The following is a 19,125-nucleotide window of genomic DNA, read 5'->3' as shown; positions in this document are numbered from 1 at the left end:
GATTGAACAGGTTGGGTCTATACTCATTGGAGTTTAGAAGGATGAGAGGAGATCTTATTGAAACATACAAGATTCTGAGGGGATTTGATAGGGTAGATGCTGAGAGAATGTTACCTCTCATGGGGAATCTAAAACTAGGGGGCATAGTCTCAGAATAAGGGGTCGTCCGTATAAGACGGAAATGAGGAGAAATTTCTTCTCCCAGAGGGTCGTGAATCTTTGGAATTCTTTACCCCAAAAAGCTGTGGAGGCTGAGTCATTGAATACACTCAAGGCTCAGTAAGGGAGTCAAAGGATATGGGGAAAGGGCGGGAAAGTGGAGTTGAGGTAAAATCAGATTAGCCGTGACCTTATTAAATGGCGGAGCAGGCTCGAGGGGCCGAATGACTTACTCCTGCTCCTACCTCTTATGGTCTCTTATGGTCTTACAGAAAGAGGTGTGAGTACCGTAGGTGTGAAATTTAGAGATTACAGAAGGAAGTGTGAGTACAGTAGATGTGAGATTTAGAGATTACAGAAGGAGATGTGGCTACAGGTGTGAAATTTTTTGTTCTAGAAAGAAAAATCTTTATACATTCGCTCAAAGCAAAAAACTGAGGACACAAAAAGGAGGTTTGCAGGGATGGGTACGGGACCTGAATATTGTACTCAAAGGTGGCTCTGACTGAGGTTTGCAATCTGTTATTATCTATTAATCATTTACTGGGCTGACAGTTTAGTGCAGTACTGAAGGAGTGATGCACTGTCAGAGGTGCCATCCTTTGATGAGATGTTAATCCGAAGCCTCTGACAGCGCATCACTCACTCAGTACTGTGTTAAAGTGTCAGCCTAGATTTTGTTCTCAGGTCCCTGCTAAGAAAATAACCTACACACAAGACAACGGGCAAGTCCCAGAAAATTCTTGGGGAAATAAAATGTTTTAAAAGGTGCACATCAGCAGTTTTTTTAAATATAAACAACGGCCGTAAACTTCTGTATTTGTTCTCCTGTAACTTTGGTGCGAGATCTGTGGGACCCCTGAAGAAACAGCGTAAATAGCTATTTTCAGCTGCTTGTGCCATTTCTCCAGGGGTTCCACTGATCTCCCATCAAAGTTACGGCAGGGAATGGACAGCCCCTGCGGATATTCAGAGCCAACTTCTTTGGGGACAAAAGCCAAATAAATGCACCTGTAACTGTGACTCTCAGAAATATTCAGCCAGCCTTAAGACTTTTCTGCCACAAATTTGTGTGCAAACCACAGTGGGAAGAGCAACATCAGATTGATTGGTTCTTGAAATTCTAACGTCTAAACTATTTGAAAGGTTGATACTGATGACCTCCAGTCCCAGCGAGCCGATTTTTCTTATGAAACAAGCTGACGCATGGGTTGAAACACTGACCGTGACTTAAAATGCTGACAGCTGGCATGTATATCAGTGTGACATTTTCATTTCCAAAATCCGCCACCTTTGAAGTGATACTGCCAAGTGAGGGGTAAAAATTCCGCTGCCCCGCTCCTAGTGCATTTTAATCAGGAAATTGTGCACACCTGGCCTTTGACCTTCCACCCATTGACTTTAATGGATGCAAAATCATGGGCTAGGTAGTGTGTGATTTCCTGATATTCACTGTGTGCCAGGTGTGGCACAGCAGAATTTGTACCCCCAAGTTTTGAACCCAAATCCTTGAAGAATAGTTAAGAGAGTCTCAAACTGATTCACTTTGTCTCCTTGATATTAGCACATGCTCGTAGCTGACAACACGTGAGCCTTCTTACCTGATAGCTTAGTGTAATGGTCATTGCAGCGCACCATAGAGCCATGAGTGAATAACCACCGAGCATGAGCACTCGCCTTCCGAGACTTTCAATCATAAGGCCCTGAGGAAGCAATGACACCGTCAGCACTGTCTCAGATATAGCAAGATGAAGATTTACGCATTCACAATGTTCTGGCGCTTCACATAGCGACTGACTTCAGGATCCACTGAAAAAAAATCAAACTGAATTATCTCATGCAATTGAAATTGTACGATCATTCAAACACCCTGTGTTACTGACTCTATCTCTACTGATGTTAATCCAGCTCCTATACACTGTGGGTCTTAGTAACTCTGCCCAATTAGCACCCTGTGTTACTGACTCAATCCAGCTCTTACATACTATGGGTTTAATAACTTCACCCAGTTAGCAACATTGTGTTACTGTCTCTATCTCTACTGGTTAGACCAAACTTGGAGTACTGGGCACAGTTCTGGTCTCCATATTATAAAAAGGATATAGAGGTATTGGAGACTGTACAAAAAAGATTCACAAGGATGATACCAGAACTGAGAGGATATACTTATCAGGAAAAGCTGAACAGGCTGGGGCTCTTTTCTCTAGAAAAGAGAAGGCTGAGGGATGACCTGATAGAGGTCTTTAAGATAATGAAAGAGTTTAAATGGTAGATTTGGAGAAAATGTCTCCTCTTATGGGAGTCCAAAACTAGAGGTCATCAATATAAGATAGTCACTAATAAATCTAATAGGGAATTCAGGAGAAACTTCTTTACCCAAACAGTAGCATGAATGTGGAACTCGCTACCACAAGGAGTAGTTGAGGCGAATAGCATAGATTCATTTAAGGGGAATAAAAACAGAAAATGCTGGAAATACTCAGCAAGTCAGGCAGCATCTGTGGAGAAAGAAACAGAGCTAACGTTTCAGATCGATGACCTTTCGTCAGAACTTCGCCTAGGCATCTGCTGTCCCTTACCTGATTTTTTTTGCACTCCTTTGAGGAGGATGGGCCTTAGCCTGAGAAGTGGAGTCCTTATCTGTCTCCCCTTCCGCCAAACCCCAGCTGCTGGCTGCTCCTTTGCATATGACCAGGGATCTGTGTAGGGACAAACCGTTGGCTGACACTAAAAGCATGAAGCCTGCTATCGACGAGCTCTCAAGTTGATCCCTTAGCATCTGTAGGTCAGAAATAATAGCCTTCCATAAATTGCAGCTGAAACGTTAGCTCTGTTTCTTTCTCCACAGATGCTGCCTGACTTGCTGAGTATTTCCAGCAGTTTCTGTTTTTATTTCAGATTTTCAGCATCCGCAGTATTTTGCTTTTCATTTAGGGGGAAACTAGATAAGCAGATGAGGGAGAAAGGAATAGAAGATTATACTGATAGGGTTAGATGAAGTAGGGAGGAAGGAGGCTCATGTGGAGCATAAACACTGGCATAGACCTGTTGGGCCAAATGGCCTGTTTCTGTTCTGTAGACTCGATTATGTTAATTCAGCTCCTACATACTGTAATAATAACTCTACCCAGTTAGCACCCTGTGTTACTGACTCTATCTCTACTGATGTTAATCCAGCTCCTACACATTGTGGGTCCAGTCAGCAGCCTGTGTGACTGACTCCGGCCTTGAATTTACTCGCCTTTTCCAGCTCATCATTGGCACTAGAATGGCATTTCCACTTTGTGAAGTCTAAAAATTGATGCACATCTTGTTCTATGCCCGGTTTGCCCTGTGATGCCTGTGGCACTGTTCCCGGCGGATCTCAGGGCTTCTTGTGATGTGCACTTCAATGCCGCCGGGACCTTTTAATATATGCTAATAAGGGGGTTGTCACTGGTGGGCTGAGATCCTGTGATTTGTATTCCTAATGCATCGAGGGTATTTCACAACTAATGAGGCGTGGGTTGATACTGGCTAAGGTGTGTGTAGCCTGGAGATGTTTAAAATGGTGATCGCTGGTGTTTGTAGAGATCTTTTGGAGCAGTTTTTGTTTTTGCAGTGCACCTGTACAGAGCTGGTCTTGCCTCTGACAGCCTGTAAGACCCCACCCAAAGTAAGGGGTTTTGAATAAACATGATGGACATTCCCAATGGGCATTCACTTGTTCACTATTTTAAACAGAGGAGGAGGAGTAAACAGGATTGAGGAAAGCAGGGTGAAGCAGCACCCGAGGAGGACATTACTCTCCCCAAGGAAGGTGAGACACCACCTGTGGACGATATTACTTTCCCAAAGGAGATGAGGTAGCAACTGAGGAGGATATTATCCCCCCCACAAAGAATGTACAGGCCATGCAGACCTTATGAAGATCTCAGTGAGGAGCTTTGCCTGAGAAGAATGTGGTTCATGAGAGGGGCTGTAAGAGAGCCGTGCCAGTTTCTGCATGAAGTCCTGCAGCCAAGATCATCAGCCCAAACATCTTTGCCTGTGGTTTTAAAGGTTACCATGCCGATCGGCTCATTTCAAGCAGCCGTGGGAGTGTTACATCACCAGGCTGTATTCCGAGCATGCATCCGTCAGCTCACTGACACCATTTATAGGAGAGATGGGAAATTCATCCAATTTGGAATGATAGAAAGCATAATAGAGGTTTATAATGTTACTGGTTTCCCAAAGACCAGGTTGCAATAGATTGTACACACATAGCATTGCCACTTCCTGCAGTTAACTCCCTGAGCTTTAATGAATAGGAAGACGTTCTAGTCATTGAATATTCATGTAATGTGCGCCCAACTCCAAAGAATTCTCCAAATCAAAGCCAAAGTTGCTGGAGGTTGCCTTTGTTCTCGAGAATTTAGCCTCCCTGGTGTTCAAGGAAGAGAGTGAAGTAAGCAGATGGCTTTTGTCCAATAAAATGTACCCCTTTCTACTATGGATAGTGATCCCTCTGTGATTTGCAAGAACAGAAGCTGAGGACCACTGCAATGTGGCACATGCCTTTACATGCGTTGTCTTAGAGAGAACTATAAGAGCCTTAAAGGGTGCTTTCGCTGGCTGGATAGATCAAGAAGGGTTCTGCAATCAGCTCCCGAGGGTATATCCCACATAGTTGTAGCCTGCTGTGCCCTGCGCAACTTTGCCATGCAAAAAGACCTGGACTTGGATATTCCTGGTGAAGTGGCCCCAGCTGCTTTGGGGGCAGGGAGACATGGAATGGAACCTCATGAGTACCATCACTCGAAGGATTATAAAGGGAATCTGAATGAAACTAATCAGTGAGGTATTCATCTTTGTTTAGGTGTCTTCCTTTGTCATCACTCCATTTCCCATTGGCCTTCTGGTCAAGTCCAATTCCTACAATGTAGTACACATCTCAAACCTCTTTACTTCTGCCAGACCCTGAAAGTCTTCATAAGCTCAATGAATAAATGAGCAGAAAATAAATGCACCTTTTCTTTTATTACAATAATTTTTAAGTGAGCATTAGCCATCCTACTCTTTCTTCACATCTGCATCTTCATGGTATCTGAATTTACATTCTTTCTCCTGTTCTAGTGCTTCTCCCAGATGTAACCTGAGGGCTCAGTATCATAAGAGGTGGTTGACTGTTCATGGGACTGAGGTGGCTTTCCTCTCATATCTGTTTAATCCTGGGAAGCACCCACTGCGGACTGCATCTCGAGCATCTGCCTGGGCAGCTTTGTCTTCTACGAGCCACTTGCAATGATGCTCTGAACGGATAGGCCACACATCTGACTTGTATTGCTGTCAGGAGTAAAAGCAGCCTCATAGAGGTCAATTCCACGTGTCATCATTCTACTGGGCCGAGGATCTGTGTATTCATTGATCAGTAGGATGGCTGGTCTAATGGCAGCTGCCAGATACTGAAAACCCTGAGAGACAGTGACCTGTAACCTGACCCCAACTGTCTGAAAGCTGGTATGCAGGCTTCTGTCCAACCTACTGTGGGGTTGCAGACTCTGCTTCTGCAGTGGAGGAGGAGGAAGAGAAGGAGGCCATGACTAGTCCCGGGCCACTTTTGAGCTAGGGGACTGTAGCAGATTCCAGTGAAACTGCCACATGCTCCACATTGATGCCTGCAATGAGCAAAAACCTTCCATGATGTTACTGCAAAAGGAGCCTGTACACTCTTGAGTCACACCTAACATTTGCTGCACATACCGGGAGACTGTCCTTAGTGCCTGCATGTAGGTGTGATATTCCATGAACATTCTTCTTTTCAAGCAAGGACCCAGGAGATTGGAGTCCCATGACTCCCTAGCCTCTGCTGGGTAGGTGGTATATCCTCACCCACTCCCCAGGCACTGTGAATGATCCGGTGCCACATCCTCACTTACACTATCTCCTTCCCCCGGATGAAAGTATCTGAACTGGTGTGTGAGGAAACAAGTGATATAGTGGGTGATAATGAGGGGGTTGGAGTACAGGAAGATGAATTAGGATCTTGATCCAGGGGCTCTTCTGTGGCCTGTTGCTCATCATTCTCAACAACAATCTATCAGGAAGAAATTTCTTCCCTCCTCCTTATCATCATTTTCCTCCAGATCCTCTTCCATTGCCCCCTGTTATCCTGATGGATCTGCAGGAAAGGAAAGCATAAGCTAAGAATGAGTGAGTAGAACCTCTAGAGATTGAGGAGGTAATGAAGGACGAGGAGCTTACTTTGTCTCTGCAGCTATACAGGGATGCCACGGTGATATCTAGGTCTATACCCACTAACCTGAAGCCTGCAGAGATCTCACCATATACAATACATACACAGCACAGGAAGTCATTCCACCCATGTGCCGGCTTTTGAAAGAGCTAGCCAATTAGTCCCACTCTCCCTGCTCTTTCCCCATAGCCCTGCAATATTTTCCCCTTCAAATTCTCTTTTGAAAGTTACTATTGAATCTGCTTCCTCCACCCTTTCAGGCAATGCATTCCAGATCATAACAACTCTCTGCGTAAAAAACATTCTCCTCATCTCCTCTCTGGCTCTCTTGTCAATTATCTAAAATCTGTGTCCTCTGGTTACTGACCCTCCTGCTGGTGGACACAGTTTCTCCCTATTTACTCTATCAAAACCCCATCATAATTTTGAACACCTCTATTAAATCTTCCCTTAACCTTCTCTGCTCTAACGAGAACAATCCTAGCTTCTCTAGTCTCTCCACATAACCGAAGTCCCTCGACCCTGGTATCATTCTAGTAAATCGCTTTATCTGAATGCACGAAGCATTCGGAACAAGATAGATGAATTAATGGCACAAATAGAGATAAATGGGTTTGATCTAGTGGCCGTTACTAAGACATGGTTGCGAGGTGACCAAGGTTGGGAACTAAATATTCCACGGTACTTGACTTTTCAAAAAGATCGGCAAAATGGAAAAGGAGTGGGGTTGGCCCTGATAATAAAGGGATGACATAAGGACAGTAGTGAGAAAGGATCTTAGCTCAGAAGATCAGGAGGTAGAATCAGTATGGGTGGAGCTAAGAAATAATAAAGGGCAGAAAACACAGGTGGGAGTGGTTTATAGGCCCCTAACAGTAGTTATACTGTTGGACAGAGTATTAATCAAGAAATAAGAGGAGCTTGTAACAAAGGAAATGCAGTAATTGTGGGGGACTTTAATCTTCATATACACTGGGCAAATCAAAATGACAAAAGTAGTTTAGAGGACAAGTTCGTGGAATGCATGCAAGACAGTTTCCTAGAACAATACGTCATGGAACCAACCAGGGAACAGACTATTTTAGATCTTGTCTTGTGTAATGAGACAGGGTTAATTAGTAATCTCATAGTGAGGAATCCTTTGGGGAAGAGTGATCATAATATGATAGAATTTCACATTGAATTCAAGATTGACGTACTTAAATCCAAAACTAGAATCTTAAACTTAAACAAAGCCCATTACATATGAATGAGGGGCGAGTTGGCTAAGAAATTAGATTAAAAGATATGACGGTCGATAAGCAATGGCAAACATTTAAAGGAATATTTCATAATTCTCAATGAGTATACATTCCATTCAGAAATAAAAACTCCACGGGAAAAGTGAGTCATCCGTGGCTAACTAAAGACGTAAAGGATAGTATTAGATTAAAAGAAGAGGATTATAATGTTGCCAAGAAGAGTAGCAAGCCTGAGGATTAGGAGAGTTTTAGAAACCAGCAAAGGTTGACCAAAAAATTGATAAAGATGGAAAAATTATAGAATATGAAAGTAAACTAGCAAGAAATATAAAAACAGATTGTAAGAGCTTCTACAAGTATATAAAAAAGAAGAGAGTAGCAAAAGTAAACCTGGATCCCTTAGAGGCTGAGACAGGAGAAATTATAATGGGGAATAAGGAAATGGCAGAGACGTTGAACAGATATTTTGTGCCTGTCTTCATAGGAGAAGACACAAAGAACATACCAGAAATAGTGGGGAACCAAGGGTCTAATGAGAGTGAGGAACTTAAAGTAATTAATATTAGTGAAGAAAAAGTACTGGAGAAATTAAAGGGACTAAAAGCCAACAAATCCCCTGGACCTGATGGTCTACATCCTAGGGTTCTAAAAGGGGTGGCTGCAGAGATAGTGGATGCATTGGTTGTGATCTTCCAAAATTCCCTAGATTCTAGAATGGATCCAGTGGATTGGAAGGTAGCAAATGTAACCCCGCTATTCAAGGAGGGAGAGAGAAATCAGGGAACTACAGACCAGTTAGCCTGATATCAGCCATCGGGAAAATGCTGGAATCCATTATTAAGGACATGATAACAGGGCACTTAGGAAATCAAAATATGATTAGACAGAGTCAACATGGTTTTATGAAAGGGAAATCATGCAAGACAAACCTATCAGAGTTTTTTGACTAACAGGGTAGATAAAGGGGAACCAGCGGATGTAGTATATTTGAATTTTCAAAAGGCATTTGATAAGGTGCCACACGAAAGGTTGTTACACAAAATAAGGGCTCATGGGTTTGGGGGTAATATATTAACATGGATAGAGGATTGGTTAATGGACAGAAACCAGAGAGTAGGAATAAACGGGTAATTTTCAGGTTGCCAGTTGTAACTAGTGGGGTGCCGCAAGGATCGGTGCTTGGGCCTCAGCTATTTACAATCTATATTAATAATTTAGATGAAGGGACCGAGTGTAATGTATCCAAGTTTGCTGACGATAGAAAGCGAGGTGGGAAAGTAAGCTATGAGGAGGACACAAAGGGCTCGATTTTCCAGTGAAGTAGTGGGTGCGTTGGGGGCAGTGGAGCTCTGAAAATCGGGGAAATCCCGTTCACGTTTGGAGCCCGGCTCAAACCTGCAGACTTCTGGGTTCCTCATTGACGCGTCTGGGTGGGCGCGCATCTCCCGAATACGGAAGTCCCACCGGCAATTAAAGCCGGCGGGAGGATCATTTACATAGTTGTTGAGGTAGTTTAAGTACTTGAAGTACTTAATTTTCTCCACATTTTTGCAGGGGTGCGATTTTGAAACATCCTCAGCGTGTTTCAATGTTGCAACAGACATGTTTCAGCCAGCAGCCAGTGGGAGATTCAAATGCTTATTTGACAGATGGGGAGAAAAGGTCACTTATTGCAGCAGGGCACTCTGTTATTTCAGACAAAGTTTTGGCTGCAAGATCTTTGTGTTTGCACTGAAAATTCTTACTTTCTACTCAAAATTCTGCTGTTTAAACATATTTAACTACTTTGCGGACCCCCTCAAACTCACACTGTCAGGATGGGGGGCGCCATGGCTGCATTCATCACTACATCCGAGGACGAGCAACATCACCAGCCTCGCCAGGCACGCAGTCCACCTCCGCAATGTGGAGCTTCACAACACAGTGCTGTGCCACAGGCACCTGCACAAGAGCAGAGAGGGCAACAACAGAGAGAGCGACGTTGCAGGAGGCACTACCCTCGCCACAGGGTCTACAGACCGAGGCTCAGCTTCCTGGATCTCTCTGAGGAGCAGTGCATATGGAGGCTCAGAGACAGTCGCCAGGTAGTCGCACTCATCTGCAGCCTCCTTCATGCCGAGCTGCTCCCGGCTGGGCCGAGCAGCATCTCTTTACCTATCGCTGTCAAAGTCACCACTGCCCTCAACTTCTTCGCCTTCGGATCATTCCAGGGTGCCATAGGGGATATCGCCGGGGTCTCTCAGTCGTTTGCACACAAGTGCACAAGGCAGGTCACCGACGGCTTGTTTCGCAGAGCCTCGCACTACATCAACTTCCCCATGGACGATCTCAGCCAGACAGAGAGGGCAGTGGGATTCCACTCTGTGGCTGGCTTCCCATGGGTGCAGGGTGCAATTGATTGCACCCATGTAGCAATACGGGCACCTCCACATGAGCCAGGACTGTTCATCAACACCCAGCTCCTCTGTGACCACAGCAAAAGATTCCTTCATGTGTGCGCCAGATACCCTGGCAGCTGCCACAATATCTTCATCCTCCGGCTATTGCCGTCCGTGCTCTTGTGCAGGTGCCTGTGGCACAGCACTGTGTTGTGGAGCTCCACATGGCGGAGGTGGACACCGAGCCTGGCGAGGCTGGTGATATTGCTCGTCCTCGGATGTAGTGGTGAATGCAGCCATGGCGCCCCCCACCCTGACAGTGTGAGTTTGAGGGGGTCCGCAAAGTAGTTAAATATGTTTGAAAAGCAGAATTTTGAGTAGAAAGTAAGAATTTTCAGTGCAAACACAAAGATCTTGCAGCCAAAACTTTGTCTGAAATAACAGAGTGCCCTGCTGCAATAAGTGACCTTTTCTCCCCATCTGTTAAATAAGCATTTGAATCTCCCACTGGCTGCTGGCTGAAACACATCTGTTGCAACAGGAATGTTTCCCACAGCATGGGAAACACGCTGAGGATCCCACCCCTCTTCCGTGCACCGAACACCCTTAAGGGCTGGCTCCTCGGGGACAAGGGACACCCCCCGCACACGTGGCTCATGACACCTCTAAGGAACCCCGTCACCGAGCAACAGCGTCGCTATAACGACACCCACATCGCCAACAGGTCTACAATTAAGCATGCTATTGGGCTGCTCAAGATGCGATTTGATGCCTTGATCGTTCTGGGGGAGCGCTTCAATGCGCACCAGACAGAGTGGGACGCATTATAGTCGTGGAACATAGCACAACAGAGAGGGGTGCCGCTTCAGGAGGCCCCATCCACATCTGACACCCACAGTGAGGAGGAGGAGGAGGAGGAGGAGCAACCTATGTGCAGAGCAGCAGCTCACCTGGCTGCTCGTGAGGCCAGGGAGTCACTGATATGTGAACGGTTCTCCTAACATCAGACAGTGTGAAAACTACGCACACCACCTGGATAGAGCAGCGTCTACACCAGCACCCCCACACTCCTCCCTGCACAAAACAGTCCTGCAACTACACATACACCCACTGTAGAGTGACCCAATGGGTGGCATCAAGTGTCAGCGTTCATGGTGAACCTCATGAAAGGGCCTTATTACTGAAGCCAGTCAAGAATGGCCAAGACGTGGCAGTAGTGGTGACAATAATAATATTTAATGTGAGTTCAACAAAAAGCAAATATAAATAAAAAACATGACCAACCATCAAACACCCTTGTGCATATCCTTTGTGCTCACAAAACCTTTGCCTTTCTCTTCCGACTACTTCTATGTGGTGCATCCCCTGTGGCTGCAGCAGGGGTAGTGGCAGGTTGCTCTTGTTCATGCCCTGACTGATTAGGTGCTTTGGGCCTATGCCCTCTGGGTTTTGGTGCCTGTGAGGGCCCCTCCAAAGACTGCTCCACCTGCTCCACCTGCACCTATGCAGGGGCAGACTCGGCCACCTGGAGAGGTGGCAGCATTGTGGGTACTGGTTGAGGGGGGAGCAACAGGTGCTTTGAGTGGCGTCCCCACTTCCATGTCCCCTTTCGCCATCATCCCTCCCCAGGGCCAGGCCCACACCACTCCTACCACTCTGCTGGACGACAGTTTGGAGGACATGTGTGAAGCCTTGTAAGACCAGTGCTAGTGTATCTGCCTGCCTGTTTAAGGCGGCAGAATGTTGTTCACCCTGAGTTAAACGGCCGTTAACAGGGCCTGAATGGACTCATTTGTGAGCCAGGCTTGAAGCTCAATGGAGGCTAGCCTTCCCTCCATTGCAGACATTCCTGCACTTACCCGTGACAGTATCTCAGGGAGTTGCTCAAGTCACTGTGACACTATCTCAGAGATGCCCTCACGTTCCTGTGACAGTATATCAGGGAGTTGGTCATGTCCATGTGACACTATCTCAGAGATGCCCTCATGTCCCTGTGACACTATCTTAGAGATTCCCTCCCGTACCTGTGCCACCATTCCACTCAAGCAGGAGTTGGACTCCTCCATCCTCTGCGCTATTGTGGAGAGTGTGTGTGGCACCTGTTCCAGCACCTCGCAAATGTGCTGCTGTCCCTCGATCATTCTCCTTTTAAAGGATGGCCCCCAGGGTTCAGCATCTGCATCCAGCTGAGCAGAGCCTGGAGAGGAGTGCTCCCACCCCCGCAGCTGCCTCTGCCACCAGTGTCTGCTCGTGCTCACATGTGTGTGGTAACTCACCAGGTGCCAACCCAATGAGCTGAGGACTAGGACTCACCGAGGTGTGAGTATCTGCGCTCGTGGATGGCTCACTCAGATGTGACGGTGCACCTTCAGAGGCCAGCAGGTCCTCTGAGGAATCGCCCTCTGCCGTCACTGCGGTCGCTGACGGCCCTGTAAGAGAACAGAAGGCAATATTAAGCATCATCACAGATGTGTCATGTTGCGATGAGCATACTGAGGTGCTGAAGATGGCAAGCATTGTTAACATCAATTCATATTGTGTGTGCTGAATGTTAAAGTTACGTCACCAGACGTTTGTTGGGTGCCAGGCTAGGCGTCCCCGACGGACAGGCACTCGAGGGTGCGGCTCAGCTCCAGCGCCTCCTGTTCCGCATCTGTTAGGACGACGATTTGTTGCGGCCCCCCTCCGGTCCTCGCCCTCTCCAGTGTATTCTGGGCTCTCTTCTATGAGGGGAGAAAGTACAGTCGCGTGAGTGAGTGATGGTGATGTGGCCAACCGATGAAGGCATTGGTTTGGGTGCGGCCGATCGTGAAAGAGATGCATCAGAGGGTGAGTATGAGACAGAGCCCTGACATTGTATGAGGATTGGGTTGAGTGGTAGTGGTGGGATGAGTATTGGGGAGGTGAGGAAGTGGTGAGGAACTGCAGGTAAGTTGAGGATGGGCTTTGAGTGGGTGTGAGGAGTGATGTGATAGAGTAGTGTTGGCAGTGCACAATGAGTTGGGGGGGGTGGGGGCGGTGATGTGGAAGACGGCGTGTAGGAGAATCAGTAAGTGTACTCACTTTGGCTGACCTAGTTAGGTCATTGAAGCGCTTCCTGCACTGGATCCAAGTGCGGGAGATGTTGCTGCTGCTGGTGACCTCCTCTGCCATCTCAAGCCAGGTCTTCTTGGTGGCGGTGGCAGAGGCAGGCCACTTCCTCCCATCCGCCGGGTAGAAGACATCCCTCCTCCTCCTCACCCCATCCAGTAGCACCTGGAGTGAGGCATCAATAAATCTAGGAGCAGCATTTCCCCTGTGCTGCTCCATTGTGCTGTGTGGGTGTTTGCTCCAGGAGCAGCCATTGGAGGACTGCCCCTTTAAATAGAGCTCCTCCAGCTGACAACCTGTGATGTGGGTGTGCAGTCCGCCCGCTGCGCAGCTTTCGGACGGCAAACCCGGAAGCCAAGTTAAGTGGCTCCAATTGACTCACGATCATGTGCGCAACAGACATTTTATATTGGGTGGGTTACCCACGCGCACAATCACTCCCCCGCTGCCATCCCGCCTCCACACTAACATCGGGAGTCTGCAAAAGGATATCGACAGGTTAAGTTAGTGGGCAAGCAGGTGGCAAATGGAGTATAATGTGAGGAAATGTGAGGTTATTCACTTTGGTAGGAAGAATAGAAAAATAAAATATTTTTTAAATGATGAGAAACTATTAAATGTTGGTGTTCAGAGGGATTTGGGTGTCCTTGTACACGAAACACAGGAAGTTAACATGCAGGTACAGCAAGCAATTAGGAAGCAAATGGTGTGTTGGCCTTTATTGCAAGGGGCTTGGAGTACAAGAGTAAGGAAGTCTTGCTGCAATTGTACAGGGCTTTGGTGAGACCACACCTGGAGTATTGTGTACAGTTTTGGTCTCCTTACCTAAGGAAGGATATACTTGCCTTAGAGGCAATGCAACAAAGGTTCAATAGATTGATTCCTGGGACGAGAGGGTTGTCCCAAGAGGAGAGTTTGAGTAGACTGGGCCTATACTCTCTGGAGTTCAGAAGGATGAGAGGTGATCTAATTGAAACATAAGATTCTGAGATGGCTTGACAGGGTAGATGCTGAGAGATTGTTTCTCCTGGTTGGAGAGTCCAGAACCAGGGGGCATAGTCTCTGGATAAGGGGTTGGCCATTTAGGACTGAGATAAGAACATAAGAACATAAGAAATTGGAGCAGGAGTAGGCCAATCGGCCCCTCGAGCCTGCTCCGCCATTCAATAAGATCATGGCTGATCTGATCCCAACCACAAATCTAAAGAACACAAGAAGTCGGAGCAGGACCCGGCCACATAGCCCCTGGGCCCTCTCCGCCACCCACAGGGCATTGACCGATCCGAACTCAGCTTCATGTCCAATTTCCTGCCCGCTCCCCATAACCCCTAATTCCCTTTACTATAAGAACATAAGAAATTGGAGCAGGAGTAGGCCAATCGGAGGGTTGTGAATCTTTGGAATTCTCTAGAGGGCTGTGGATGCTCAGTCATTGAGAATACTCAAGACTGAGATGGATAGATTTTTGGACTCTAAGGAAATCAAGAGAAAAGGGGATCGGGCAGGAAAGTGGAGTTGAGATCACAGATCAGCCATGATCTCACTGAATGGCGGAGCAGGCTTGAGGGGCCGTATGGCCTACTCCTGCTCCAATTTCTTATGTTCTTATGTAAATAGCATCTGCGCACTCTCTAAGACCTTGACATTCTTCTTAAAGTGCTCTATGATGAGAACAGAGTGTCCCTCCAAGAGCTCTACCACCCGCTCCTCATAGGGGGTCAGCACTCTAATGTCCACGATGCCTCCTCCAGTCACCTGTCTTTCACAGGCATTGTGCACAAGTTTCTCCAGCAAGATTGACTGAATGAGGTAAAGGCTAGCACGTGAGGGATGTCTGTGAGGCGGCATCAGATAATCGATGTTATGGATCTGCTGGTAGCATCCTGTTAAAGTACAGCAGTAGTCCTACTCCCATGTGCCTGCTCTGTTCCCATATCTCTTCATCCCCCTTTTTTTTCAACCATCTATCTAACCTATTCTTAAATGTTGACATGGTCTCTGCTTGAATCACAGCTCCGGTAATGTCTTCCACAGCCTCACAACCCTCTGTAAAAAAAAAGTTTCTTCTACTCTCTGTCCTAAATCTCTTACATTGTAATCTTAAACAATTTTACAACACCAAGTTATAGTCCAACGATTTTATTTGAAATCTACAAGCTTTCGGAGGCTTCCTCCTTCCTCAGGTAAATGTCAGGAACTCCTCGAAGCCTACGCATTTATAAATCACAGAACAATACATGGTGATTACAGACAGCCTTTGCAACTGCCCGTTGCCAAGGCAATCACCGTGTTCAGACGGAGAGGTGTTACCTACAGAACCCCCGAATATACATTCAACAAAAAAAACAAACAGGAAAAAAAAACAGAGAGAGAGAGGCAGAAACATCCGGAAGGCAGAGAAAGCCAGCAAATGACCCGTTATATTAAAAACAGATAGCTTTTGTTCGCTGGTGGGCTTACGTGTAGCGTGACATGAACCCAAGATCCCGGTTGAGGCCGTCCTCATGGGTCCACATCATTGTAATCTTAGTTCACATCATTGGGTCCACATCATTGTAATCTTAGTTCCAGGTCCCATTGTTCCAGACCCCTCAATCACTAGAAACTATCTATCTGCTTTGTCCCATCCCTTCATAATTTTAAACAACTCTGTGCTGGATTTAAACCCAGGCCCTAAGATGAAAGGACTGAGTTCAAATCCATTGCACGGCCCAATCCTTCAGTAATAGTCTGACTTAAATTAGTAATTTGGAAGGTACCAATCCGTGATGAATCTAACCATGAAGACAGTCTCAATGGTCAAAACCATTGACTTTTGATGGGTTTGCAACTGACATTCTACTTACACAGCAAAAGGCTGAGAGACACTCACAGGCCCCAGTGCCCATAGTAACATATGGGATATATGCTTGTGCGATTCCAGCTTGATTAAATACATAGGTGGCATAGAAGTAAATCTGAAACATAGAAAACAACTTCACTTAAATCACAAGTCCATAGGCAACATCACGGAACAGTACAGGCACATCATTTTCTGACTGGGCGTAACTGATTGAAAAAATGGGCAGAGCCTGCATTTAGCACTCATTCAATTTTCAGGCCGAGTTTTGTACTGGCACCAGAAGTGCTCACCGGCTTGTGGTTAATTATATTAAAATGATGGCCCAATGACATCATTTGGATGGTTACACAGTCATTGTGCACAAGTGTTTACACAGTACAGCGCTCAATCATCCCACAGGAAACGGCTGTCCAGGGCTCAGAGGGTGTGCTGTTTATGGAGATTTAAAGAGCCTCATATTATGATTTGTAGCAGCATTTTAAGATGATTTTTGAACCTTCCTTCTTGTTCTTTTTCTCCTGTTTCTACTCAGTTGGTCAGGAAGCTTTGGGACAGTAGTTTTGTCAGCCATGTTTTGGTACGTCCACGATATTGAAGTAATGGGAAGCCCCCTTTACTTACATTTTTTTTTTAAGAGGAAGAGGAGGAGGAGCAGTGGAGGATGCCAGGCAAGTCAGGCTCACCCATCTTCCTGTATCCTTCCATCCACATTTACGGGCAGAGGCGCCCCTACCTGGCAATGATCGTGTGGAACTGGATACACAGGTTCCGGGTCAGCAGACAGCCAGCATCAGAGCTGTGCTATTAACTGCAAGGGTACCTCTAGCTAATATGCACCACAGGGCTTGCACTAATAGTGGCAGTAACGGTCAGCTACACCTTGTAGTAAAAATACATCTGATAAACAAAAGCTTGATATTAAATCTGTGCCAGCATGCTGAAGGAAAAGGATTCTAAAAATGGCTGAAGGACTGTTAAAAGGATTATTAATTTACACATCGTAAAAAGACCACACAGAAAAGGATAGATCACCATAGCAACTTGACCATAGCAACAAGAACTGGCTCCGCGTCGGCTGGAATTGGTTGAAGATTGTTTGAACGCCTGCCTACTTAACTTGATTATGTCGTGGACATTGATCGTGGGTTGTATTTGGAGGAACCTATTGTTGACAAGCCACTGCCCAGAGGTGTTGTTCAAAGTTAAAAAGACTTTTAAAGCTAAGCAGAAATTAGAAGAGAGACAGTTCCACCAGACTGCTCCTCTTGGCAGCACCACCTCACCTGGAATCTTCAGGACTGCTCTCCACCTCACAGCTTCAAGCCTCGATGCAGGCTTAGGGATTGCCTGTGAAGCAGATGACCTGACTACAAGAGAAAGCCATGCTACACTACAACGGTGTCCATCAAAATACTTGTAATCTTCTCGATAAGCTTGAGCCAACCATGAGTACAAAATGTTTGTTATGGGGTTAGTCCAAGACAGACATTCGGGGCATGATTTTGACACTGAGCCGGGAAGGGGGCGAGGGGTCAAATTGTGGACGGAAAGCCTGGAAGTATGGGTTTCCCGGACGTCCTTACGATTTTGACGTAAGGACATCTTTTATTTCTTTTGTCAGTTTGCCGTCTGACTGGCCAGCCTGATTGACGAGGAGGGCATGGGGGCATGGGTAGGCACTGATTGGCATGGGACACTGATGGGTATGGGGTACCGGTGGGCATGGGGGCTAGGGGGTGGGGGGAAGTCAGTCATGGGGTGGTGTCGGCCCATCGTGGGGGTCCATGATATATTGGGGGGGGGTCAGAGATCCGGGGTGGGGGGGGTCCGTGATCGTTGGGGGGTCGTTGCAGGTAGGCATGTTGGGCCTGGGGGATGCACTCCTGCTCCTCCGGGCCCACAAGTTGTTCTACAAAGACACTTACCTGCTGTTTCGGGCCTTGTCACATCCTCTCACGAGGCATGAAGGAGAAGGCCCGGGAATCCTAGCCCCCAGGGGTTGAAATTGCAAAAATGGAGGTCCGCACTTCCTTGAAAGGTTTCAGTGACCAACCCGCCCCGGTGAAAACCGGAAATGGGCAGGTTGGAGGTGGGTCTGAAATGGTTGCGATTTTGAATGCCCCCTTTGCTCCCAACCCACCTGTTTTTCAATGTTAAATTCGTGCCCTTGATTTCCAAAAGGTTATGCATTTTGGGAATTCAGAAGTAACTGTTTTATTGTTAAAACAATTCTAAATCATGCATAAACCCAAGATGTTGTTTAATTCTAATATCAATTTTTATAGTGTATAATAAATGATTGTTTTCTGTATACAGCCATGGGTTTGTGCCTGAAGTTTCTTTTTGGAAAAGAGCCCATTAAGTTAAGTATGAAATTAAACCTTGTGGAGATAAAAAGGCATTTCCCCAAATTAAAGTATAAAATCACTTTGCGCCTACAACCCTCAAGTCCCTTCCTCTACCTCCTTCCAGACAATGCCGTCAGATGAGGAGGGTGCCCTGCTCATTGCCATTTCATTCCGCACCATCTCCACCTTGCCAGCCATCAAACAGGGGATAGGAGTGCCACACCACTCTGTCACTTGGCCACAGACTCGATGTCCTACCTCCGCATTTATTGTTTCCCAAGCAATTCTGTTACCCAAACAACCTTTGAAAAGGCTGATATTAAATTAAAGATATTAGCAGCCTTTGTAGTTGCTATCAACATTATTTACCCCAGATGCGGCCACTTCTCCTTTAAGTGGCTGCATCCCTTTAAACAAATCCATCATCCTTTGCAAGTAGCCCTTAAAAGGTGATTTGCCCATGATTTCCCATTGCCCCTCCAGCAAAATCCAAATCCCAGGTCTGGGAGTTCATCCACATTATGTAAATGAAGCTGATTCCACAATATCAAGTGGGGTCAGCACACTAATGGTCAGCCAGGTTCTACTAACACTGCCTCGGGATGTTTTCTTACAGAAATCTATCTTGATAATCCATATATGTAAATGCTTATGTAATGCTTATTATACATTTACTTTTAACCTGTGTTGCAGCGTGATACTAGTAATGAGTTTTTGTAGTATGATACTGATTGTGAATTTGGAGGAGTGGCTGTGGGTGTGGGATGATACTGATTGTGAATTTGGAGGAGTGGCTGTGGGTGTGGGATGATACTGATTGTGAATTTGGAGGAGTGGCTGTGGGTGTGCG

General features: G+C 46.3%; 1 protein-coding gene across 1 annotated transcript in view; it reads right to left on the bottom strand.

The window, feature by feature from the left end:
- slc2a11b (solute carrier family 2 member 11b) overlaps positions 1–19,125 on the bottom strand; it is a 93,558-nt gene that overhangs the window by 14,431 nt on the left and 60,002 nt on the right. Inside the window, exons 8-9 of the mRNA XM_068005627.1 lie at positions 15,932–16,042; positions 1,761–1,862 (exon numbers count right to left, since the gene is read on the bottom strand). Of these exons, the coding sequence (XP_067861728.1) occupies positions 1,761–1,862; positions 15,932–16,042 (213 nt within the window). The remainder of the gene's footprint in view (positions 1–1,760; positions 1,863–15,931; positions 16,043–19,125) is intronic.

Source organism: Heptranchias perlo, chromosome 25 (assembly GCF_035084215.1).
Source record: "Heptranchias perlo isolate sHepPer1 chromosome 25, sHepPer1.hap1, whole genome shotgun sequence".
NCBI lineage: Eukaryota > Metazoa > Chordata > Chondrichthyes > Hexanchiformes > Hexanchidae > Heptranchias > Heptranchias perlo.
This window is presented reverse-complemented; position numbering and strand designations above follow the sequence as displayed.